This window comes from Pantherophis guttatus, chromosome 2, assembly GCF_059756535.1.
Source record: "Pantherophis guttatus breed Tessera chromosome 2, ASM5975653v1, whole genome shotgun sequence".
Lineage (NCBI taxonomy): Eukaryota > Metazoa > Chordata > Lepidosauria > Squamata > Colubridae > Pantherophis > Pantherophis guttatus.
This window is the reverse complement of record NC_142064.1, coordinates 122,693,495-122,720,810: the sequence shown is the minus strand read 5'-3', so window position 1 is coordinate 122,720,810 and position 27,316 is coordinate 122,693,495. Positions and strand designations below refer to the sequence as shown.

General features: G+C 41.7%; 1 protein-coding gene across 3 annotated transcripts; it reads right to left on the bottom strand.

The window, feature by feature from the left end:
- Positions 1-1,475: 1,475 nt before the first annotated feature.
- CXXC1 (CXXC finger protein 1) lies at positions 1,476-27,316 on the bottom strand. 3 transcript variants are annotated; one of them, XM_034433918.3, is made up of 16 exons: positions 26,920-27,315; positions 26,198-26,313; positions 24,717-24,817; positions 23,442-23,584; positions 21,090-21,248; positions 20,898-20,924; positions 19,408-19,557; positions 15,684-15,791; positions 12,724-12,908; positions 11,704-11,911; positions 9,741-9,851; positions 6,746-6,795; positions 3,969-4,065; positions 3,155-3,307; positions 2,725-2,875; positions 1,476-2,045 (listed from the first exon to the last, which is right to left on the bottom strand). In XM_034433918.3, exons 1-15 carry the CDS (start codon positions 26,920-26,922, stop codon positions 2,729-2,731), a joined length of 1,758 nt encoding a protein of 585 aa, XP_034289809.2. In that variant the 5' UTR covers positions 26,923-27,315; the 3' UTR covers positions 1,476-2,045; positions 2,725-2,728. The 3 variants fall into 3 exon arrangements, with proteins under 3 accessions (XP_034289809.2, XP_034289810.2, XP_034289811.2); XM_034433919.2 differs by lacking the exon at positions 19,408-19,557; XM_034433920.2 differs by lacking the exons at positions 19,408-19,557; positions 20,898-20,924 and having other exon boundaries at positions 26,920-27,316.

The following is a 27,316-nucleotide window of genomic DNA, read 5'->3' as shown; positions in this document are numbered from 1 at the left end:
TCGACACTTCTGATTGACAAGCTCGGTGTCTTAGCCACTGAGCCACCTAGTCAGTTATGACCTTTGAAGCATCCCCATGGTAATGTGATCAAAATGCAGATGCTTGGTAGCTGGTTCATACTTATGACTGTTGCTGGGTGCCAGGGCCATGTGATCCCCTTTTGCAACCTTCTGACAAGCAAAGTCAACGGGGAAGCCGGATTCACTGAACAACCGGGATACTATCTTACCAACTACAGTGATTCACTTAACAGCTGTGGCAAGGAAGGTTGTACAACAGGGCAAAACCAGTGGTGGGATTCAAATAATTTAACAACCGGTTCTCTGCCCTAATGATTTCTTCCAACAACCAGTTCACCAAACTGCTCAGAAAGTTAACAACCGGTTCTCCCGAAGTGGTGCGAACTGGCTGAATCCCACCACTGGGCAAAACTCACTTAACGTCTCACTTAACAGAAATGTTGGGTTCAATTGTGGTCGTAACTCGAAGACTACCTATGCACCAAATCCCTGGTCAGTGGTTCTCCTTCCTGGGATCTCTGTAGCCTTTGCCCCACACCAGAATGGAAGTTGCGCATCCATGAAGAGACCTTACTGAGCATCAACGCACTGTCCCCACAAAAAGTGACATAACGATGCATGCAGCGCTTCTTGGAATGGGAAAGTGAATTCCATATGCCAGGTTCACTGAACAACCGGGTTACTAACTTATCAACTGCAGTGCTTCACTTAACAACTCTGGCAAGGAAAGAGATAACCTTGGGCAAAACTCACTTGACAAATATCTCACTTAGCAACAGAAATTTTGGGCTCAATTGTGGTTGTCAGTTGAGGAATACCTATACTTTATTTCTGCACAGAAGCAAAAGGTGTTTCGCTGATGGCTTCAATAAAAGCAAAGCCCTGGATCATGTTTACATCAAGCTTTTTATGTTTGCACAAGGAAGCATAAGGTTATAATTTCATTTGTTGGTCAGTTGTCACTTCCTGGTTCTAGTTACTGCCTGCATTCCAAGAAGCTGGCCGCTACTTTTAGATCACCACAGTTATTCCAGTTTATTTGATGTACTACATGTGTTTCAACAACAGTTCCGTGTTTCAGGCGTGCAACATAGCCAGTAGCTACTGTAGGGTGTACATTGCCATTGTATAAAAACAAAAGAGCACAAGTACATATTGATCCAGCTTTCATATGTTTAAAACGTAAACATTTTTACACAAGGGAACAAAGAAGAGAAGTTAGAATATGGGAAGCTGTCCAAGCTATGAGTGCTTGATGAGTCTGGCTTTCTGCAAATTAGTAGTTATGATAGGATGCAGGGACAGAGATTCATCTCGCATGTACAGCAAAACGGAGACTGGACAGTTGTGAAGCTATGCAAAGATAGGATGAAGGAGTACAGCAAAGAATTAGTATGATTTTCTTTTTTAAAAAAAATTACACAATCTCCATCCACAGTAAAACCAACAAACAATAATATTTCTGGGTATTTTATTAGTTTTTAAATTTTTCACTTCCAGGCAGTAGTACACACAATAGGCTAGTACATCTGTGCAAGACTGCCCTCCTTTGCTCTGATTTAACAGCCTCTAATCGCTACTTCCAGGTTCTCAACAGAAGCTACATGGAAGGGCAATGGGAACCTATTATCTATAAAGATCTTTGCTGCAAATCTTGCTCCAATGGCAGGGACCATTCCAAGCCAGTGAGAGACAAATATTTATTGTCCAGGTGGGGAAGGGCAGGGTTAAAAAACAAGGAAGACCCATCACTACATTCCTTTCTCCAGGACCCTACTGTCAGACTTCTACCTTAGAACTGTAATAATGTAAAAAAATAATTAAAAAAGGACTGTTCACAGCAAGGCTATAATACTGACACAGAGATTAGGGTCAAGGAAAACTAGATTCTACAAGAGTGATGGGGAGGCTGGGCTAAGACCAGACAGTTTTAATGAAAAAAGAGCTTAAGAAAAATAATTTAAAAAGATCCGGGTTCAGTTGGCACTGAATCATGAAGGCCTCATCAGCAATCAAGAAAGCACCTGCAAAAAAAAATGAATATTGAGGTAAGAAATAGTTTAGATTTTGGATTTATGTGTTGCATAAACCATAGTTTTAACTATGATTTGTTAAATAACCAATAATTTGCTGCACACATATGAACCAAAGAAAACGGACAAGCCACACTATGGCTTGCCATAATATGTGAACTCACTCTGTATTTTAGCTGAGCCAGGAATTATAGTTGATGTTCCCTATATCTTCTTTTGTTACCATGTTTCCCTGAAAAGAAGACCCTGTCTTATGTTTTTTTGAACCCTGAAATAAGCACTTGGCCTTATTGCCATGTGCTCAAAAGCCCAATTGGGCTTATTATCAGGGGATGTCTTATTTGGGGGAAAACAGGGTACTTCCATTTTCAGTGCCATAAGAAGTTGGCATAATCAGTTCTTGGGGCTCAGATTTATGACAATGGCTGATCGGATTAGGTATAATACACACTATCCCTAAAATAGATATTACATACTGTATATTTCCCAGCAGCACAAGGAATTGTAGGATAAATATACACATATGGCTCCTTCTCTCCATTTGAAGGAGGCATCCAGACATGCCCTAGACTTCCTTTGCCTAGACTCACGAATTCCTTAAGAACTTGGATGCACACATTCAATCTTTCCCAATCAAAAGCCCAGAGTAATACCAAGCCAATTAACTCACCAGCTCAACGATCAGTAGTTGTGCGCAAATCTGTGGTCAGTGGATCATGCTGGATTGTCTGATGCAACATGAGGGCAAGCAACCCAGCCCGGTTAGTCATAGCCATCCGAACATTTCGTTCCTGCTCAAACAGCTCATCCAGTTTGTACCACTGCCAGTGAATAAAGAAATCCTAGATTACTATCTCCATTCTTAGATCAACGCCAGGGAAACTATTTCTTTAACAGGTCTATATATAGAGAAGGCTCCCTGTTCACTCCTTGACATCTCCAAGTTGATCTGGAACTAAAAAGCTGAAGGGTTGATGCCAGCCCACGTGAAAAAATCTGGACAAGAGAGGCTAGCGGTCCAATTTATAAATTTGTTTTTAAATAAATAAATGTTTAACAAAAGATTAAGTCTTTGTGTTCCTACAAGATCCTGAACGTACCACACGCACTCGCTCCAAGTCCACCTCAGCCCGGCGCAACTTCTCCCAGCAGTAGTGTCGATTGCATTTCCGTTTGGGCACCCGGCAGAAATCTCCAGTGAGCTCAAACACATCTTTTACCATGGGGCACCCACACACCTCGTCTGCCGAAACCTACGAGAAAAGTCAAGAGTCAAGATTCAGCAGGAGAAAACAAGAGTTATGTCTACCCTGACCAAATACCACCCCATCCTATGACATCCCAAAGGCAGCTAAAGATAAGGTGCAATTTTAAAAGTATTGGTGATACAGATCTGATCATTCACATAACTTATTCTGTACAGTACAGTCTTCCTGATCTGGGGAAATATTACTCCACCATGCTCCCAGTTAAGGGTTCAATAGATACTGCCAGAATCTGTAGATACAGAATCTGTGTGTGTGTGTGTGTGTGTGTGTGTGTGTGTGTGTGTGTGTGTGTCAGAATCTGTATATCTGTATAAATCTGTATAGAGTCTGATTGTACTGCCAGACCTGTACAATCTTAGTTGTACAGGTACAAATCTGTATCTATATGTATATGTGTGTATCTGTATAGATATATATACACACACAAGCACACACACAAAATATAAAATACTTAAATCCTAAAATTTAAACTTATTTTTATTCGGAAATGAAATCCAGATCAGTATATGGCAGTCTACACTTTCCTTGCACTGTTAGCAGAAACACGGAGCCCACTTGACATACTTTTCTACTGAATTCTGACCAATGGCTAATTTCCACAAAGATCTACCCTGGCCCCTCAAAAGGAATGCAACTCTGTACTTACTTTTGGGTCACGGGAATGCTCTGGGCACAGGACTTGCAAGCGTTTGCAGTATGTCTTGCTTTGTGGGTTGTAGACATCACAGAAAAGACGAGTAGCTCTGGGAGGGGAAAAAAACAACCACCACCATGCATCATTTTACACACCTCAAACACATCTCCCTCTTACTATTTTTTTTCCTAAGCTAAAAAGCCTGCAAAGATTTAGTACCAACCATTTGCACTCTTCCTATCTGGATATAGAGACAATCTTCAACTTACAACTGGTCGTTTCACGATCATCAAAAAAAAAAATTATTTACAACCCACACTCAAAGTTATGATTGCTGCACCAGCCGGTGGTCATGTGATCACATTTTGCGTGCTTGGCAAGCAGCTTGCATTTACAAGTCACATGACTGCATTTTCCACAGCTTTCCAGCAAAAAAAAATGCCCATTAGAGAAGCTGCATTTGGATTTACAACCATATGATTTCCTTAACAACCACAGTCAATTACTTAATAACCATCATAAAAATGGTTCTAAAATCAAGACAAGTCACATGGTGATTCAACTTACGACCACAATTTACAACCAAACTTCCAAAGCTGAATCATGGTCCTAAATCAAGGACTACCTGTACTGACAACCTGCTTCCTTGTCTTATTGACACACCATGCTTTTTAAATTGAGGCTGAACTCTGCTGTTACTGGAATCCGTTTGTCTATATGTATGGGGTGGAGACACTTCCTGCTTCTTTTATAACCTTTGCTAACTCGATTATTGATTTATTTAGTTCACAAGTTTTATAGCTCATCCCCATCTACAGTCTCTGAGCAGAGTATGACAGAGTAAAACTACAGATTAAGAACAAAAAAAAAAAGAAGACATGAAATGCCTGCCACTTGGTCTATGTCCCCCTCACATCATAATATTCTTACTGCACAGTCAGATTAACCTTGGCAAGGCAAAGCTTCATGTAAACTGATATTATGCCATGTAGGGTTTCATAGATCCGCACCTTGAATTGGTCCCAGACACCTTCTTGTAATTATTGCAACAACTTTAGTAGTGGAGTTAATCTGCTGTGATAGGATTATCCCATCAACAGTCTAATCGTAACATTTTAAATCAGGTTCTGGATCGTATTGAAATATAGTCCCAAGAAGAGTGTGTTACAATAATCTGAGTAATGATCAAAGTATGCGTTATTGTGGTTGAAGTATCCTGCTCTAGTTAGGATCATAATTGGCATACCAGCCAAGCCAAGCCACACAAACACACTCAGACAGCTTATATCTGCTGTTTAAACTGTAGCCACAAATCCAGGAAAACCCCCAGATCACAAACAACTGCCTTCAAGAGATTGTCACCCCATCCAAAATAAAATAGCAGGGCTGGAGTTTGCAAATTCCGAACAAAAAGCAACTAGGTTTGCAATAATTCAGTCTAAGCCTGTTTTGCCTTATCCAGATCCCGACAACCTCCAGACAAGCTTTGAACAGAATCCCTAATCTGACTTGGGGTAGCAATGTACAACTGGATGTCATTTGCACACTGATAGCACCTCGCCCAAACTGTCAGATGACATCTCCTAATGGCATCATACAAGTTTTAATTAATAGGGCAGATAGCACTGAACCTTGTGGTACTCTGGATTGTAGTGCTGGCCATCTCCTTGTGTGAAGTTTCCAAAAGATGCCCTAATTAATTCATGAGCCACGAGCCAAACTTCAAAAGAAATACAGTCATTTATTAGGAGCACCATTTTGGCAATATTCGGATGCAGTTAGAACTAATCCCACATAGATTTACTTCCCCTATGACTCTGTCTCTCCCCTCCTCCCTGGCCATGTCATAAATCACATTCTCCAATTAACCACTTTGGCTGGCTGTGAAACCCAAAACTCTCCTACTGATTGAGGTAAAAAAGCATCTGTGGAATGTAGTTTCAGTTAGGAAAATCAATCAGCTCCATCAATTCTCCCTCCCTCTTGCTCATGGCAACTTGAAAGCTTTGCAAGTTGACACCTTGATTACAGACTTAAATCATCCACATAAGCAAGAGCTCAGTGCCTATGATCCTCCAGTGTTTGGAGGCAGTCCAGCACTATTCTATGGCAGCCCAAAAGGTCTAACAGTACCAAGGTCCAAACAAAAGGGCAAAGAATGTGGTTTCCATCCATTCCTTCTGAATCCTCACTAACAGCAATCTGAGACAGTCCATTTCTTCTAGCTGAGTCATGATCACCTTTTCAATAACCTTTCCTAAAATGGGAAGTTTGGAGAATGTTCACATAAGTGAACATGAGCCTAGGAATTTTAGAAAGATTTTTTTTAAACTTGCTGTTTCCCTCAAAGTGGTTATATAACAGCGAAGACACATAAACAATTTCACACACAAATATATACAGTTCCCATCATAATTCCAGCAGAAACACACACACACACACACAAAGAATGACAATGCAATAAGGGTATACTGCATAGCAAGGAAAGGAAATATAATTGGATAAATATGAGGAAAGGGAAAAATTACCACCCTCATTATACAAATAGTTATTTGAAGGGAGAAAAATATAGTTATTTATCTGAAAGAAAGAGGATCCCTAAAGATGATCCAAAAGAGATGGATTTTAATTGTTTTTTCCCCCTGTCTATTCTTCTTGGGGAGGGGATGTCTTAACTTTAGGACCATCTTCTTCTCAGGAAAATCAGGTAGAAAGATATACTTTATCTCAAATGAATAGAAAGAGACTGGGTGGCCAATGTTTGATAGCAATGAACTCAGATTTCTTACCCTTCAATACGTGTCGGATACATAGACCCAAAAGATGTCTGGCTCTCATACTGCAGAGGGAAGAAACAGTAAAGCACAGTTGTAAAGTCTGAATAGAAGAAAAATATCATGGTCATTTTCATTATGTGAGGAAACATTAATCAATACTATGAGTACCTAACATGAAAGCTCAGAAGACTGCTTATCTCATGCAAAGTTTTTTAAAAGGGTTGCAAGATTTTGTTAATTTCAAAAGTAGAAGTATAGGTAAACCCAAGGGTGCTTTTTCAGGAGGCAACTGGACTTCCTTGTTTTTTTCTTTGAAGATGTTTTGCTTCTCATCCAAGAAGCTTCTTCAGCTCTGACAGGATAGCAGGGAATGGAAGTACGTTAAAGTGGCCATTAAGTGAGAGGTAAAGGTAAAGATTCCCCTCACACATATGTGCTAGTCGTTCCCGACTCTAGGGGGCAGTGCTCATCTCAGTTTCTAAGCCAAAGAGCCAGCGCTGTCTGATAACAATTCCGTGGTCATGTGGCTGGCATGACTAAACGCCAAAGGCGCACAGAACGCTGTTACCTTCCCATCAAAGGTGGTCCCTATTTTTTCTACTAGCATTTTTACATGCTTTCGAACTGGTAGGTTGGCAGAAGCTGGGAGAAGTAACGGGAGCTCACTCCATTACACGGCGCTAGGGATTTGAACTGCTGAACTGCCGACCTTCTGATCGACAAGCTCAGCATCTTAGCCACTGAGCCACCACATCCCCTAAGTGAGGGTTACCTGTGTTCATATGAGGCACTGACAACATAATAGCAGCGGGGGGGGGGGAGGGAAAAGATTGGAGGTGAGCAGACCTGTGGAGTACAGTGCGATGAGCCACCAACGGCAATTCAGGGAGGGGAGGGAAAATATTGAGAAGACTAATGGAGGAGCAAGTGGGAAAAGGAGTTATACAGGCTTCACTATCAGCAGCAGTTTCAGGGAGGAAGTAAGGAAGGTGATAGGAAGACTAAGGGCCAAGTGGGAGGTGGGATTACAGTATGCAGGTAGTCCTCGACTTACGACCACAACGGAGCCCCCAAATTTCTGTTGCTAAGTGAGACATTTGTTAAGTGAATTTTGCCCCCTTTTGCGACCTTTCTTGCCACAGTTGTTAAGTGAATCACTGCAGTTGTTAAGTTAGTAACATGAATCTGGCTGCCCCATTGACTCTGCTTGTCAGAAGTTGCAACAGGTAATCGCATGACTCCAGGACACTGCAACTGTCCCAAATATGAACCGGTTGCCAAGTGCCTGAATTTTGATCACGTGACCATGGGGATGTTGCAATGGTCTTAAGTGTGAAAAATGGTCGTAAGTCTCTTTTTTCAGTGCCACTGCAACTTTGAACGGTCACTAAATAAACTGTTATAAGTGGAGGACTACCTGTACCATTCTAGGTATACAGCCCCTGCCATGGCAACAGAAGGACTGGCACACACTACCTATAGCCTTCACTCCTTATCAGCCACTCCTTGGCTTTTTCCTCAATTTACCCCCAATCAATTTTTTATTGTGTCTTGCTTTTATTCTTTGTATGATGTTTTATGTTATAGTTGTCTGTCCAAAGTTCAGAGTTTTAAGATGAGCAGCCATATAAACATTTAAATAAATCACACCTGCCCTCAACAGCCCCATTTGTTCCACCACCTGAACATGTTCCATGCATGGACATTTTGCATATTCCCTAAAGGTTAGATAATCTTTTCTGGCACATGTTAATCCCTGAAGGCTTAATTACACAAACTTGGGGGAAAATAATAATAGTAATTTATCTTCATTTAATGAATATTGCTTGAATAAATGGTAATTGGCTGGCTTCATAAATCATGTGAAGCTACAACTAAATACCAGGACTTTCTTATTGTTGTACCATGGCATCCTGCATTCTCAAATACTCTTATTTAACTGATAATATGCTTCCTTTTTCTCAAGGATTTTTCTTATGTTTTTAAATGTTTTTCACCATCACACACCACTTGGTATTAAGGCTGAATAAAGAATGACTACGATAACTACAAACATAGCTAACATGAATGTTTTTGAGGCTTGTTAAAAAAAATCATTAACAATATGATTTGCTGTTGCTGCCCAGTTTATATCTTATCCGTGGTCCTGAATGCTGTGAATTTGTGAGTTAAAAGGCAACTGGAACTGAGCATATGATTATTTTTTGCAAATCATACTAAGCCACAGCTGTCATTTAAAAATCCGACAATAACATGGTTTAACATGATTTATTTACTGATTCCTTTCAATATTTCGCATCATATTAACCCAAAGCAAGGAAGACAACTTATGCCTTGATTATAAGTAGTCCTCAGTTGAGGATGGCAATTGGGACCAGGATTACTATTGCTAAGTGATGTGGTCATAATGCAGTGTTAGGTGACCACATCGTTTAATAACAGCAATCCCAGTTGTCAGCATCATCCCAGGACTGCAAAGGTTATTAAGCAGGAAGAGGCAGAGTCCCAGGTGTGCAGGAGTGTGTGACATGGGGGAAGGTACTGCAGGTAGGCATTGGGGAGTACAGGTGGGCAGACCAGTGTGGTAGAAAGTGCTGGCAGGCTGGCTAAGGCAGCAGGCAAGCACTGGGGAGTACCAGACCAACGAGGGCACCAGAGGGAACAGCGAGGGTTGCAGGCAGGCACTAGGGAGCCCAAGAGAACAAGAGTTTATTACAGAATATGATGTCTCAGGGAATCTCATATTCCATAGTGGAGCTCCTTGGAAGAAAATGTGCCAGAAGCGACTTGCTACCTTTCCTAACAACTTCCCAACTGACTTTGTGTGGAAATCATGGGGTTGTTGCAATGGTTGCAATTTTGCAGACTGGCTGTAAATTCCCCCTCGTTCAGCACTGGATGTCGCTGAATGGGTGGTTGTAACTCGAGAACTACTTTGTACAATGCTTAAATCCTTCAAAATGCAATTCAATAACACACTGAAGCAGCACTGGAAAAACCGACATACCTTGGCGTAACATCTTTCCATGTGGCGAAGGGCAACTTTGGGGTTGATGGGATGGCCACAGGAGACACAGAATATCTGCAAATCTGTGTCATCACTGTCTCCTTCACTGGTCTAAGAAACAAGCAGAGATCAAAACAACAAAGTGAATTTTAAAGAAAATGGAACATTGGATTACCTGAATGTCCATTTTCCCATAACTGAGGAATGTCGGCACAACGACATGAAAATAGCACCTTACCCCATATGTACAGAACTTTTAATCCAACCAGGCAAACGAAGAAGAAACAAGAATCTGGCAAGAACCCAACTGCAGAGAATTATGCTTTGGCAGTCATGCATAAAGCAGTGAGAGGGTGGTTTGGTTTTTAGTACAGCTTGTTGAACAAATCAGATGTCACGGGATACATTCAGAAAGCTAAGCCTTAAAGAGGAACCATTGGTGTAGTTTTGAATATGCTGGGCTAGAAATCAGGAGACTGCAAGTTCTAGGCCTTTCTCAGGCATGAAAGCCATCTGAGTGACTGACTGACTCTCTTTCTCTCTCAGCTAAATTCACCTCACAGGATTGTTGTTGTTATGAGGAAAATAGGAGGCAGGAATGTTGGGTATCCTGTCTTGAATTATATCTTTTTAAAAAGGTGGGGGAAAATATAATATCACACACTAATTAGACAAATCATACTATCATGAAGCACTATATGCAGATCTAGCCATTTTCCCAACCAAGCTTGCAAAGCCAGGTTATTAAGTCTCTTACGGCAGAGTGTGTGCGTGTGTGTGTGTGTGTGTGTGTGTGTGTGTGTGTTCATGCGCCTTCAAGTCAGTGCTAGGCCCTGAACAGGTAGTCCTTGAATTATAACCCTAATTGAAACAGGAATTTCCACTGGTAACACACAATATTACATGACTTAATGACAGCAATACAGATTGCAGTTGTTAGGCCAAGCCAAGACTGTAGAGTCATTAGGTATCTGCCACCACATCACTACTGATCTGTTTTTCACCAGGGTCTGCCCACTGTTTTTGCCCTCCCAGCCAGGAAAAAGAAACGTTTAGGGTACTTTAACTGCTGCAGCAATATCACACAGCAGCACATAATGGGTTCAGGCTCACAGAAAATTACACTCAAATTTCACATCAGAAAGTGCCACACACAGAGCAGGAGGAGGTAGGCAATTCAATACGCTCCATGTACTGGATTATACTTTGGTACTATAATTTGGGGAAGTACAAGCATTTGCTTAGGAAGTAAAGGGACAGATGTTCTGCTTTCTACTCAAGAACGTTCTAAAAGAATTCCCAGTATTAGCTAGTATTCTAATCAAGAATTATTACTATTTCCTCACATATTTAAAGACTGTTAACAAAAGAAATGGTCAGGAGTTTCACCATTACACTTTAACTTCAACCTAGAATTAGGTTTGGCCAGTCTCAACTAGCCAATGAGGCTAATGTAAGCAAAATCAGGACAAATACAATGGACTGGCAGAATAAGTAGCAGCTAAAGCAACTGATTTCTCATTAATTACTTCATCAAGGCAAGAGGATAGATATTCTATCTTTTAACCGCGTTTCCTCTGTGGCTTAAATCAAGAGTTAACAAAGCTTTGCAAAGCCACTATGACAATGAAAAAGATTCAGGAATGAATGGCTGCTTAATTCTTTTAACATTATCTAAATGGCCTCAATGTAATTTGGGAACGCACACAAGCTACTGGTGTTTAGAAATATTTGCAAATGTATGTCTATTTATTTATTTATTTATTTATTTCCATTTCTACAGCCACCCATCTCAATCAATGACTCTGGATGATTTGCAATCTAAGCTGCATAGGTAAAAAAACAGGGGTATAGAGTTAAGATGCCAAAAAGCTCTAGCTGTATCTATCCAAGCTCCCCTATCTGTCCTAAGATGGTGTTCAACAATTCTCTCTCCTCCTCCTCCTCCACATTTTCCAGGTACCTCTTCATCTTCCTTGATAGCCTGCTGCTTAGCCCGGACAATAAGAGCTTCCAATTCATGGAATTTCCGTTCCATTTCTTGTAACTTAAGCCGGGCCTGCTGCTGCTCCCGCCTTATCCGCTCCAGTAGCTTCTTGCCATGCTCTTCCGCCACGCATGGACTTTGTTGCCACTGCTGTATGCGTTGTGGGAGGATCTCATAGATGCGGCTGAGGAAGGAAGGAAGGAAGGAAGGAAGGAAGGAAGGAAGGAAGGAAGGAAGGAAGGAAGGAAGGTCGATCATAGGTCACTATGAAAGAGCAGGGATCAAATGCAACATGATGTTATCGTACCCAGTTCATATGCCTCAAGGGTATCATAAACTTGGAAGGGACTATTTAAGGCAGCAGCCCCCCAACCTTTTGGGCAACAGGGACCGGTTCCACAGAGAGAGGTTTTTCCCCAGCCCGGAGGGGACGTGGCTTGGTGTGCTGCCTGCATTCCCCCAGATGGGGCTTTGCGTATTTGCATGGTCTGGTTTTTGGCATGCCACAGACTGAGGGTCGAGGACTCGATTGAAGGCATAATAGAACAGCAAATGTCTCAGATGTCTCAGAAAGAAAGCCATGAATGCATTTTATATGTGTAGAAGGAAAAGGTGCTTTAAAAGTTCTCTGTGCACTACAAAAATAGTTCCCCATTGTCCTAGTCTACAGCAGAGACAACCCATGGGAACAAGAAAAATGTTTCCACACCGAAGACAGGCATCAGAGGTGCCCATGTGCTCTTCTGCCATAAGAGGTTTCTATTATGGATTATGACACTAGTTCCCAAAACTGTTCCTTTTAGTTTCATCATAATTCTACCTTTCCATACAGCTGAAGTTTGGGGGGGGGGGGGGGGGATTGCCTGTATTTCACTACCAATATCTATCTTACCCTTTTATCTCACTCCAGCTCCACAAGCAAAGTCCCCCTTCCCCTAATCCATGCTGGAAGGTAAACCCTGAGGAGAAACGGGGCCAAGGAGACATAGTTCTTACTTGGCTGCCAACTTCATCCCGCATTCATCGGAGCAGTACTTGGAGGTAGACCGGGCAGCTTGGATGCAGCCAGGGCCCAGACATTGATGTAAAGAAGACGGATCTTTGGCATCCACCCGTTCGGCATGTTTTGACCTGTCACGGTGTTTCTGCTTCTGCTTGTGTCGCTTATATTTCTCCTCCTTCTGCAGAGCAAGAAGCACAAAGAGGGCTCATATTTAGAGATACCTCCAAAGGGAAACCAAACCACTTTCAGCTCCTTTCTTTCCCCCACTGAGAAGATTCTTAATATGAAGGCCGTATTTCTCAACCTCTAGAGCAGTGTTTCTCAACCTTGGAAGCTTGAAGATGGGTGGACTTCAACTCCCAGAATCCCCCAGCCAGCAGCGCTGGCTGGGGGATTCTGGGAGTTGAAGTCCACCCATCTTCAAGCTACCAAGGTTGAAAAACACTGCTCTAGAGTCATATTTCTTGGACACCCTTGGTGTTTTGTTTTTAAATGCTCTTGTTTTGTTTTGCGCGTTCAACAGATGGTTGGTTGAAACTGGAAACCAAGGCCAGGCTCAATGTTTCTCAACCTCATCAACTTTAAGAGGTGTAGATTTCAGTTCCCAGAATTCCCTGGCTAGCGTGGATTCCGATTGCTGGAAATTTTGGGAACCGAAGTTCACACTTCTTAAAGTGGATGAGGTTGAGACACTCTGGCTAGACTGAATGGATCCTGACCTGATCTAAACAGGGAACACTTATTTCATTATATATAGCAATTTAAGTCCTGGACTTGGGAAGCCCAGATTCTCCAACTTTTTCTTACTAAAAAAAAAAAAAGACTACAAGCCACCACCTATTTACTTTAGCATCTCCCGTATGACTAAAGGTAAAGGTAAAGGTTTTCCCTATCCAGTTGTTTCCGACTCTGGGGGCAGTGCCCATCTCCGTTTCTTAGCTGAGGGAGCCAGCATTGTCCATGGTCATGTGGCCAGCATGACTTTACATCAAGGTGCAGGGAATGCTGTTACCTCCCCACCGAAGTGGCACCTATTTATCTACTCACATTTGCATGCTTTCAAACTGCTAGGTGGGCAATTCTTTTATTTTTATCTTCAATTAAAGGCAGGATGGGAAAAAAATGTTTCTATGTGATATTCTGCTTTTCCTTTAGAAAGCAGAAGGTCCCTACCTCTTTCAGTCTGAAATACTTTAGGCTAAGAGATGGTGACTCAGACAAAGTCATCCAAAGATTTTCAGTTTAGGTAGGGATTTGGTCCTGGGTCTCCCCACACCAAATCTAACACTGTTGTCATGACAACAGTGTAGTGGCCTAGTCCACAAATCATGCCAGCTGGCTTGTTTATATTATACGTTATGCAAATAACTACTGTTGGCTGAGCTCACAAAATATGCCAAGCCAAAATCAAACAATCCATATTATTCTTTAATATAATGTGTGTGTGTGTATATATGCTGGGTTACGATGGTCTTAAAGAAAAATTCAAGTTTGTCATTCCATCTATTTCAAACTTGATGCTGAACACTATTTTAATAAATTGTTACAAGTCTGTATATGAACATGTATATATATTTATAGCATGCTTTCAGGTACTGATCTCCCTCTCTCCTCCAGCATAAGCATTTATTTCCCCAATCAAGAAGCGTCTCAAGATTCTGTGGAGCAAGTCCTTGTTTTCTCCTTTAGCTACACCTCCCTTTCTTTCTCCCAAAGGGGAAAAAAAATGCATCATTCTGGTTTACCCCAAAGAGTCCTCCCAACTGCTAGTATATCATTCACTCAAGGCTGGCTTGCCATCCACTCAACTGTGCCTTTCATATGATATTTTATATCTTCACTATGATGCAATAAATCTCAGAATACAGATATATCAAGATGAGAGGGCTGACACCTATCCTTGCATGCAGTAAATAATATCTAGCTGTTCTCGTGAAAAAGACCAAAGTAGCAGATGATAAAAAAAAAAAAATACCCATCTCTGCCCCAAAGATCCCACGGAGCTGTTACCGAAGAATGAAAACAAAACTGACCTCAATGGGCCCATCATCCCACTTAGTGTATCCAGATGATCGTTGTCTTTGTAGAACAGTTCTAGCAGGCTGCAATGACATCTCTCTAACGCTGTGTTTCTCAACCTCAGCAATTTAAAAATGGGTGGGCCAACTCCCACCTGGGGAATTCTGGAAAGTCCACACATCTTAAAAAGTTGCTGAGGTTGAGAAACACTGGTCTAGAGCAGAAGCCCCCAACCTTCTGAACACCAGGAATCGGTTTTGTGGAGAGAGGTTTTTCCATGGACCGGAGGGAGCACGGTTTCGCATGCTGCCTGCATCTCACAGACGGAGCTTCACTTGTTTACATGGACCGGTTTCTGGCATACTGCAGCCCGGTGCTGGTCATGGACCAGGGGTAGGGGACCCCTGGTCCAGAGGATAGCTCAGCATCAAGATTCATATTTTTTTTAGGCATTCTCCTTTTTACTGTTGTTCTATTTTGCGCATCCAGCACATGGCTGATTGCAACTGGTAACCAAGGGAGTTTGAGAGCCAGCGTGATACAGCATCTAAGGTGCCAGGATAGGACTGAATAGACCTAGGCTGAAGTCCAGCTCTAAGATGGAAATTCACTGGTTGACTTTGGGTCAATCACTCACTTTCAGCTCAGCTATAATCCATAAGGTTATTGGTGCATTGATGGAAATGGGAGGATGAAGAACTATGCCTGCTGTATTGAGCTCCTGGATGAAAGGCAAGATATACATCTAATAAATAAATAAGTAAACTAGGAAGTTCTTCTGTTTCTGATGTCTCAGACTTGGCTATTTTAAATCAGGAGGAAGAAAACGATGGACTTCTAAGCACATTATGGAAGGGATTACAGCTTTAGAATGTGATCTTCCCATTAAAAATCCCACTTCCCATCTTGGCCGCTTGCCGTGTTGGGTTCCTACCTTCTTCTCTGACTTCTTTTCCCTGCGCTTGACGTGCTTCACTTTTACGGCACGTTTCCGCAACACAGGATCAAGGAAGGGCACATCGTCTGTGTCACTGAGCCATGGCTAAAAGAAGGAATAAGACAAAAAAAAAAAGTGGGGGGGGAAGATTAACATTTCCAGAACAAGACTTTTAAGAGAAGTCAAGCAGCAGTCAGCTTTGCTTCCATTTCTTCTTTCAGGAAATACATCCTGTAATTCTATTACTCTGGCCAGCAACTTATTGTGTAATAGAACCACTTTGAGAAAAAAGACACCAGGGTAATAACATGTTGGGATTATTTAAAAAGAACAATGAATATGTAAAATAGAAATGTATTTAATACATGAAACTACATGCTCCAGCTCCATTAATGGCCAAGTTGTCACAGATGGTGACAATCCAAGATTTTCTTTTCTTCATGAAGATTGGAATATAGAAAGGGAAGCACATCTGGCCTAGGAGTCAATGCTGCTGATCTTTAAACTATTAGTTAAGCACACAACATCTCAAGTTGACTAGAAATTCAGTAACCTTTTCTATCGGAGGCAACCATAAAACCCTTGGTTTTATGGGAACCATAAGAGTGTAACATCTGCCTTGGGCTCACTCTGTGAGTCACTCTATTCACACAAGTTGTTTCCAGCTTCCTAGGATCTTTCTAACACATTTGAGTTATAATTCTTAAATGCCCAGCTAGTATGGCCAACAGACATGGAAAGTATATACCTTTGCCAGTTAGGTGCTTTGTAGTTATATAGATAGTCCTTGCTTAACAACCCTAATTGGGATCAGCAGCTCTGCCACTAAGTAACCTAAGTAACTAGGTTCGCCTGATACGCCAGTTGCGCCCCTTTCTGAGTCGGGATTCCTTATGCACAGTCACTCATGCTCTCGTCACTTCTCGCCTGGATTACTGCAATGCTCTCTACATGGAGCTCCCCTTGAGGAGCACCTGGAGGCTCCGACTGGTCCAGAATGCGGCCGCACGGGTGATTACGGGAGCGACATGGCGCTCCCATATAACACCTCTCCTGCGCGAGCTGCACTGGCTCCCGGTGGTCTTCCGGGTGCGCTTCAAGGTGTTGGTTCTCACCTTTAAAGCACTCCAAGGCTTAGGGCCAGGGTATTTACGAGACCGCCTTCTGCTACCGATAACCTCCCACCGGCCAATACGCTCTCACAGAGAGGGCCTCCTCAGGGTGCCGTTGGTCAAGCAGTGTCGGCTGGCGGCCCCCAGGGGGAGAGCACCCGCCCTCTGGAACGAGCTACCTCCCAGGATTCGGCTGATTCCGGATCTCTGCACTTTCCATAAGGCCCTGAAGACGTTTTTCTTTCAGCAAGCCGGCCTGGCCTGAATAGGTTGTATGGGTTAGTTTTTTAATTGTATAGCTTGGGGTTTTAAATTGGGAGGCCGATTAATTTAATTTATTTTTAGTTATCTTAACTTTTATATTGTATGTTATTTTAATTTTCGGCTGTTCACCGCCCTGAGTCCCTTCGGGGAGAAGGGCGGGATATAAATTCAATAAATAAATTAATAAATTAATAAATTAATTAATTAAAATAAATAAATAAAATAAATAAATTGGGAAAGCATGTGACTGTGACTTCCAACTGGAAAGAGACAAGACTACTTAATTCCACACCTTCAGCTTTTATTTTTTTTGTTTGACTTCTAACCACTCCCTTGCCTTTGGAATGCCTGAGTGCCTGTTTACTGTCTTGAACACTAAAAGCAATGTTATTGCACTCTAGCCCAGAATGAGAACCAGATGCTATGCTTTACTCTCTTGAAACCTCTGTCTCCAATCTTTCTATTCCATGGGGAGGAGGGGGAAAAAGCAAGCAATTTATGTAGGCAATCTCCCCCTTGCCTCACGCTTTCTCACTGCCACTGCAATCATACAGCTTTTGATGCGTAAAAGAGCACAGAGTTTATTCTCTTGAAATCTCTCTCCAATTTTTCTGCTCTGGGGGGGAGGGGCAGGCAAAGGAGAAATTGCCTACAAGAAATCACTTACTTTTTTCTCCCCAACTCCCCAACTTCTTCACAGAAGAAAGAGTTTGGAGAGAAAAAGATTTCAAAAGAGTACCGCAGCATCGGACTGCTGGCAGAATCACATTGCTTTCAATGTGAAGAACAAACAGCTTACTTTCTTGCAATCCCTTTCTCTCCAATCTCTCTGCTCTGCACTCTGTATGTTTGTGAAAGAAAAACCCATAAGTCAGGCATAAGACAATGCATACTGACTGTAATAGCAAACACATGACTGAAGAATGCTGCAGAGGTTGTGAATAGATTATGAAGTTATTTTTTTCAGCACCACTGTAACTTTGGTCAGTAAAAGAACGGGAGGTAAGTGAGAAATATCTATATTGGATATAGTTGCATCAATAGAGCACCTAACTAACAAAAGCATATTAATATGCCTTAAGATGCGTGGTACTGTCTCATTAAACCCAGCATCAAATAAGCAAAATAAGACTGGCCATTTGTAATAATAATTAAAAAAGGATCTTTAGTGCCTATTACACTTATAGTTCTCTGTACAGAGGTTATTATACAGATAGTCCTTGATTAATGGCAGTTATTGGGACTGGGAATACTATCTTTAAATGAGGCTATTGCAAAGCGCAATATCATATGAACACACCAACTCACAATGGCAGTTCCAGCTGCAGGCATTAGATGAATCCCATAATGTCACGGGACTGCCATTTGTGACTTCCTGCAGGCTTCTCCGTTGACTTTGCTTGGCAGAAGTCAGCAGGGAAGATCAGAAACAGCGATAACATGGTCAGAGGACACTGCAACCATTGTAATTGCCGTTGCCAAGTGCCTAAATTGCAATCAAATAACTGTGGCGATGCCCTCATGGCTTTGAAGATCGGCCATAAATCTCCTCATTCAGCACTGTTGTAACTTTGAACAGTTGCTGAACGAGTGATCATAAACCCAATGGCTACCCGCACTTCCCACTACAGACTTAGGTAAGCACGCCATAGTAACCTTTTCTAAAAGAATTTGAAAAACCAAATTACACTAGTGAAATGATGTAGAAACCAAATCAATTTTTCCCACGCGTGGCAATTTGCAAGAGTTTTTCTGACAAAGCAACAGCAACATCTCTGACCGTTTACAAATATTCTTAGTTACGGGCTAGGGGGAAGAACTGTCCATGGAACAATGATCAATAGCGCAGCTTCTGTGAGAGACATGAAACGTCCATAAGAAAACCTACGGGCGGTTAAGCAAAGGGTAAACAGGCAAGCAAAAAGCCTAGAATTGGGAACCTTTGCAGAAAGAGAGGCAGAGTAGTCAGCAGAAAAGCAGAGCTGAGAGGAAGCAGGGTAGAAGAATCAGAGGGAGAAGATAAAAGGAATAAGGGGAAATCAAGGCAAAAAAGATTGCTGGAGAATAAACTGAAGATACAAGGCTCAAGAAATAGTTGAAAGTGGGCAAGCAGGGAGCTTTTAAATGCTGAGGAACTGGGTCAAGTCCCACGTGAAATGTTGAGCCAAATGTTTTGCTAGAGTTCCCGACACTTTTGACAGATGTCCTTCCACAGCCCTGAATGACATCGGGAGGGGACCCAGGACATGCACTATCTTAGGGCAGTTGCTGTTCTACCCAAGCAAGCATTACCCTGCCAACATGACCTAGGAATCCCAAGGCAATGGGTCTACCATAGGTCTCACCAGATTCTGATCATCGAAGGCCCCTGAACAAAGCTCCTGATACAAATCGGGATCTATGTGCAGATCATCATCCGACAGAGGCTCAGGTGTGGCAGCCGATTCTAGCTGTTCCTTTAGCATCTGCAGATCATCCTCCCGCCCCCGTAACATCTATTGAGCGATTGGGGAAGTGGGGAAGAGAGCGGGAAAAAGCAGTGAGAGAGGAAAAAAGGGGGGGAAAGAAAAGAGAGAGAGAGAGAGGAAAGCATTAAAGAAGCCATCTGCCTGGCTTCACAAAAGCACCAGGCACCAAGACAGTGCAAACACACCCTTCTGTTCCTGTGCACAGAGTGGCAAACAGAGAAAATGGGGCTTGCTGAATGCCAAGCGGCAAAGCGCGAGCAGCAAAAAAAAAAAAAAGAATCCCCAAACCCACTTCTTTTAAAAAAAAAAAAAAATTAAAAAAAAATAAAAGAGGAGAGGAGAGGAGAAAAGGCTTAGAGCTCAAAGAAGCAAGGCCAAATGGCCCGGCGAAACCTGCCACCTAATACAATACAGAAAGCATGCAATCTGGGTCTTCGAGCACCGGGCCTCTCAAATATGAACCCGCTTATGTGTTAAGCCGGATCTATACAGGCAGCAGAATGAGGTGGAAATAAGATGAAAGGGGTGGACTGCATCACTAAAGAGAGAAAAGGCATAGGAACTACAACGGTTGCCTTGCTTGGGGTTGGAAGAAGAGGACAAGAAACCTCATACAATTGAAAAATCTGGAAACCCAAAGTAGGGCAGAGGAAAATTTTTCTCCCTGCTGTGTTGGTTTTCTCTTTTAAGTGGGAGAGACACATGGGTGCACATGCTATGTACAAGTAGTCCTTGATTTATGACCACAATTGAGCCCAAAATCTGTCGCTAAGCGAGACGGTTGTTAAGTGAGTTTTGCCCCCATTTTTATGACCTTTCTTGCCACAGTCGAATGAACCACTGCAGGTGTTTACATTAGTAACACAGTTATTAAGCGAATCTGGCTTCCCCATTGAGTTTGCTTGTCAGAAGGTCGCAAAAGGGGGATCACCTGACCCTGGGACACTGCAACAGTCATAAATATGAGCCAGTTGCCAAGCGGCCAACTTTTGATCATGTGACCATGGGGATGCTGCAATGGTCATTAAGTGTGAACAATGGTCATAAGTCACTTTTTTTCCAGCGCTGTTGAAACTTCAAACGGTCACTAAACGAAAGGTTGTAAGTCGAGGACTACCTGTATGTAAAAGAGAGAAGTTTCACACCCACGATCTCAAATAGTTCAGTCCACCACTTCTAGGCTATCGACACCTCATTGTATTGGATGTATAGAACCTTCAGTCTGCTTCCCTATCTAGGGGGGAAAAAAATCCCAGGAGTCCCAAACTTAGCACTCACCTATTATCTTAATCTTGATTATTAAGATTTTTTAAAAAAAGAAAAAAAAAGAAAAAGAAAAAAAAACTGGAGGGAAAAAGGAAACTTACCGAAGCTGGAAAATATTTATAGGACTCCTAGGAAGAAAAGAATGGGAAAAAAAAAATCACGTGTGAGCTACACACAACCAACAGCTTCAAATTCGAGGTGGCTGCCTCTTGGGAGTGAGCAGCCAAGAAAGTGCCCCCTAGAGAAAACATGCAATGATCTCAGGGCAGGGAATTGCCTACCACGACACTCACCCGAGCCCGAACCTGGCACTGCCTCAGGCGGCATTTCTGACGGATTTTGTTAGGCCCACCAAACTTCTTCATGTCCCGGCAGAAATCACACTGCCCACAGTCCTCCGTGCGCCGGCAGGCCTCACATTCTCCACACATGCGGGCCGAGCGCTTGATCTGCTGCAAATAAGAAAACAGACAAATGTGAGATGGGCTTTGAACCTGAGAAATCCCATCTGCTCTGTCCCTGGCTTAGTCCCAAACACTCCCCACCCCACCCCCACCCCCATCATCACTGTGTTCCTCAAAAGAGCCAGGATGCACAAGCATGGACTCAAAATTAATCACAGGCAAGGACCTCGAGTTCAGGTTTACACAGAAGTAAGCTTTGGTATGTAAATAGAAGGGGAAGAGGCAACCTTCTCATGGATGAGGCCTACACATAATATTTTTTGGCTGTCTTGAGCTAATAATGGTAATAATGAGTGGGTTGGGAAATAGGATTGGGGGATGGGGTAAAATTGGCAAATCAAAAGTTTCTGTTTTTGCAGGGTTAACACTCATCTAGGGTAATTTGTTAACTGTGTTGCCAGTGCCCAACTTCTTCTGCAGCTGCTTGAAGCCAGACACCACATGGTATGTTGCACCAGTGCCGCCGCTCTCGGCAGGATGCCACATGGCGTGTTGCACCGTTGTGCACGTGGGTGGCAGCACTGGCACGATGTGGCATCCGGTCACGAGCGGTGGCACCGGTGCATCAATCTGGCCTCTCAGAAGTTGGGCAGTGGCGTGACAAGTGTTGGGGCGTGGGAGGCCTGGCTGTGGTGATCCCAAGATAAGCAGGTAAGACATCCCCCGAAAATAAGACCTGGTGCTTATTTTGGGGCCCAAAAGGAAAGATCAGGTCTTATTTTCGGGGAAACACCATATATACAAGAAAGAGTATTCTTTTAGGTAAAAGTGAGGGCATGCTCAGCCTACAGGTATGAATGCCAGGAAGTTGTTTAGCAGCTTCTAGAAGATACACACTCCACAATTAAAAGTAACTATGGCTTGTTCAGGTGGAGAATTCAGTTTTCCCTAATACATGGCTAGTGCTTTTCAATTATGATAAAACCTTCCTAGGTTTAGATCAAAAGTGACAGGATTAGAAAATAGGGAGAAACAAACAGGATGGTATCAGTCTTTTCAAAGCTCCTTTTTAAACTTTCCCATTATGGTCTTGCTGAATTATCATTTCTATGTTTTGCATTTTATAAAACAATTACTAGTATATAATTCCATATAAACCAGTGCTTCCCAAATCTAGATAAATTATCCAGAATTGGGTAAAAGTGGTTTTTACAAACACATTACCCCAAGCACAACAGGAACATTTAAATTGACTTAAAGTATTTTATCTATATTGGGTAAAAAGGAATTTCTGATAAGTGGTTTCAGCTAAAGAAGGAAAAAAATGGAAAGCCCTAATATAGGCGATATAAAGGGAATTCTAAAATTGCACAAGTCAAAATCTCATGAATCCTATTCCATTGTGCATGATTCAAAAGGGCCTTTGGTTCATCTCAGATTTGTAGAAAGAATACAGGAGGAAAATGCAAAATCAAAGATGCTTAAGCATTAAACATTAACAAGAGCAACTGATATTGCCCATCTGATATTTATTCAATTTATATCCCCACTATTTTCTACAACTAAAGGCAGCATACAAAATATTTCCTCCTCCTTCTCCTAACAGGAACTCTCTGAGGTGAGTTGTGCTGAGACAGAGTGACCCTCTATGCCAAAGGGAGAACTAGAACTTATAAGTATTCTGGTTTCTAGCGTAGACTTTAACCTCAACCGTAAACTAGCTTTCTAAATAAGCCCTAAAGAGGCACATCTGATTTAAAATACATAATTTTGTCATAGTAATAAATAATAATTTGTTTAAGCATTAATATGAGTAACAATGAGGAAAGGGAAAGAAAATCTTAAGAGAATCTGATTTGGCATATTAACTAAACAGACTGAAAGGAATGCTTTGAATTTACAAATGCAATTTGGCTTTAGGGATCTGTAACTGTCCTACGATCTTCTAAAAATGATTTCATCTTCCTGTCATCCTATCAAAGGGAAGAACAGCTGGGTCCCCAAGTAGCTAAAAACTAAGTATGGCATTTACCTATTTGACTACATTAAATCTCGATCTTGTGGCTATGTACCGTAAATCTAATGAATGACAATAAACAGCCTGAGCACGACTGTTAGGGAAAGGCAGTTGCTTCAATATACTAGTTGAGAACCCAACAGTTCAAATCACGTCAACATTCTGGAGTTAGAATGCCAGGCCCTGTAAGATGATGTAATCTCCATTGCACTCCAACCCCTTACTTTGGAGTTGCGGCTCTGCTCCAGTGCCAGTTCTTGGGCTTTCACACGCATCTCATCTTTTTCAGCACGTTCCCGGTCACCTTCACGGTCCTTTTCCTTGGACTTTTTGTGCCTATATCGGATTTCAAGGGTGGGGTCTCTCTCTGAAAGAGAAAGCAATCTATGTTATGAGAATACATATCCCATTTCAAAAAAAAAAAAATCTGAATGTAATTGATTTTTTTTTTATATTAACACTTTTCTGTGTTACTTGAAAAAACAAAAATATAACAAAAACAAAATATAATCTTAAAGCAATTTTACCCAAAGTAAAAGAACAGTTGGGACATACCTCTACCTTTAGAAATAAAATAGCAGGAAGCTAAGATCATTTTCATTTGTTATCTGAAATTTTAAGGGATTTTTAAAAGTTTATATTAGTATTTTAGCATAGCAGTATAGGCCTTTTTTTCTAACTTTAGGGCTCTGATCCAAGATCTTTTTTATTATTATTTTGATAAACTAGCTTTCTCAGCAACTAAACAACAGGGAGCATATTCTGGAAATCCTTAAATACACTTGCAAGTATTAAGAAAGTAACTCAGCTGGGAAAAGGAATGTTGTAACCCATAAATTTGCCACTTGTAAAATGTTATCAAGAATCAATTGTTTATTTAATTTTCATATCTAATCAATATCTTTTATTATTTGATGAGTTGCTTTCCCATGCCACACATATACCAAATGTTTGTATCATTTGTTTCTGTACTTTATAAAAAACTTGACCCTCCTCAGTAAATGCTTTACTGGGGGGGGGGGGGGGGGGGGGGGGGGGGGGGGGGGGGAGAGAGAAAGAGATTGGCCCAAAGTCACCCAGCCAATTTTCATATGCCTAAAGGAGGCCTAGACTTCAGTGTCTCCTTGTTTCTGGGTCAGAACCAATACCCCAAACTGGCTCTCCTTTGTCCCTGGAAACTGCATTTTTACCAGTTCAAGCTATGTTGCACTTAGTCAATCTTAGTTACTATACAGAACAATTGTTCCTAAATTATTTTTATATTCTACAAAAAGCTTTGCTATATTCAAAGATCAAAAGGTGATTTTAAGTTATTATTGAAGCTTCATTACTGAAGCATATTTTGCCATTAAATTTTAAATATTAACTCTGAGGGGAAAATCCCTTTAAATTCTATGTTTCTAGCACACCACTTAAGTACATATCCATATATGCTTCACGAGACAGAGATTTATCACACACATACATACACAAAAAGTCAAACAGGGCTTTAAACTTACCTCGGCACTGCATGCAGTACCATTCTCGAATTGCTTTTGCCATCTTCTCCGTAATGTTAATGCAGTGGCCATGGAACCATTCATTGCAGTGATCACAGCCTCTGGAGAGAGAAAAAAGAAAAGTGAAGATTCATTAACCAAATTTCTTCTGCATTTGAAAATCTGTATAAGAGGGCTAACTCATCTGCTTAACTATAACTGCATGTTATCAATACTGACCCCTGGTGACTGCCTGGACAAGTCCCTGCAGTTTTCCTGGCAAGATTTCAGAAGTACTTTGTTTGCCTCTTTCCTAGGGCTGAGAAAGTGACTGGCCAACGGTCACCCAGTTGGCTTTGCAATTAAAGCAAGACTAGAACTCAAGGTTTCCCAGTTTCCAGCCTGAAGTCTTAACCAGACTGGCTCTAACTAACTAAGCATAACAGGGAACTCTTAAAAAGCATAGCATCTTCTATTGGAAAGGGGTGAATAAAAGAAAGATAAGGTTGAATAATAAATATGTAGATAACCTTTAGTAGATCAAGAGTTTCTTCTACCTCTCAAATATTTAATAGGGATCCTTTCCCCGCGCTCACCTCTCCCCCACCCCTGATTGAAGCTCCTCATATAAAAGAACACTTAGAAGGGAAAATCAGAAATGTCAAAAAAGTTGAAGTTCTGGTCCTGAAAATAAATCCCCAGGCTAAGCATAGGATCCAAAGCACACTGTTCATTAATTTTAGGTGAGCCACAAACCACAACTTACCAATTGCCAAACTAATAAACGTAAAAGCAAAACAAAGTAAATCTTAAACTTTGCCCATCTCTGCTCTATCACATATAATGGCCTTATCCTGATGACTCCTATCTTAAATCCATGACTTCACAAGACATTTAACATTTGTCATACTGCTTTTTTGTTTTAGAACTACTGTTTGAATTTAATGGTAGTCACTTGCTATTGAATAATATTCCTCTCAAGTTACCAGACAGAAATAGCTTCTTGTATCAATGCCCTGTATGCCCCAAGCATCATCTGACAATGGTTTTTTTGGGTTCTTATAGGATTTAACCTCTGGATATATATTTAAAAGTGTGTCAATCTAAACTGTGATTAGTATGTTCATTATTTTCTAATTTTTGCAATATTTGGGAACTTTGGGTAATTTGCCCTCACAAATACTTCATTCAATAGAATGTTGTCTTTATTATTCCTTTTTACTGTATCCTTCACAGAATCTCTTCTCTTGCCCTTTTCATCTGCCATTAATATCTTTATGTTGAAAAGTATTCACCAGAATGAACAAAGTTTTTAAAAACTTAAATTAAAATTAAAAATATTCAGTTTTAAAGAACATGTCCCAGAAGACCTTGCTAAGATAAACCAGCACGTATCATACTGTCAAAAGTATTTTGCACTGGCTGCCATCCTCAATACAACCTCATAACGTGTGAAGTAGCCCCCATTACCAAGTTCTTTTATTCCTTCCAGCAATACTCACATCATGAAACAATTGATATCCGGTTTGCGACAGATGCAATAGACAGGAGCATTCTCTCCATTCTCAGATTTTGATTCTTCACCCATAACTGCCAAATCAGGATCCGAAAATTCATCCTGAATTCCAGGAAAGAAATAGAAAGAATTAACAATGACGACATGACCACTTATAAGAAGCTAACAGCAGGCACTTCTGATCTTTAAATTGCACTATTTCAAATATCTGAATCGAGCAATGGAAAAATCATAAAATACATTTTCTAGGGATAAATGGAGATCATGAGATCTTTATCCCAGAAGGCGATAAAATGGGTTTAATTTCAAGGAAGCCCAACTGTGTTGAGCCAAAAGGGGCTGCAAAAAAAAAAAAAGTTTGAAAAATCCTTCTTTATCCAGCTTTTAAAATTGGCTTGATTACAAAAGAAGCCAGTCTGGCTCAACGGACAAATCGTCTCATCCTACAGATCCGATAAGTCCCATTTTCTTTGCAAAACTTTAAAAGAGCCCAGTTTCCACCGTTGGTCAACCCACTGAGCGGACCCACTAATGGGGAAAAAAACTCGGAAGAGATTCCGGAAGACTCTGCTTCTTCCCCCCAACCTGCCGTTCCCCTTCCACGGCCGGCATCCCGCTTGCCCTTCCATCCACATCCTTGCCGTCCAACGGCCCTGCTCTGATGCGAGCCAGCGACCCAAAGGCAGCCGTAGCGATTTGTCCGCTCACCATGATCTCTCCGCTCGGCCAGCTCCTTTCTTCTGAATCAAGACAAGGGGGCCAGGAGACAGGAAGGCAAATGGCCTGCTCCTATCCATTTCCGCTACCCTTCGCTCAAAGAGAGAAATAACATCCGGGTCGCTCGATCTCTTCTGCCCTTTACAAAGATGGCCGGTTCTCGCAGCCATTTCCGACGGGACTGCACGGGTTTCAGAATTATTCCCAACAGAGTGATTAGCGCCCTCTGTAGGAGAGAAAAGCGAAGTGACCGTGCTTAACCATCCCTTGGATAATAGCTTGGAGAGAAAGAGCTCAGTTCATCTGTTTCCTCGGAGCTTGGGACAGAAGCAAAGCAGTCAGACTTTATACACCAAGCGTAGCCTTACCCAATCTTGGGACTGTCTTA

Excerpts from the sequence above, each read along its gene's own strand:
- CXXC1 (XM_034433918.3), bottom strand. Across the intron at positions 12,909-15,683 it reads AAAAGAAGTCAGAGAAGAAG|AAGGAGGAGAAATATAAGCG; the intron begins GTAGGAACCCAA and ends CTTGCTCTGCAG. Across the intron at positions 2,876-3,154 it reads ACTTGGAGCGAGTGCGTGTG|TGGTACAAACTGGATGAGCT; the intron begins GTACGTTCAGGA and ends ATTCACTGGCAG.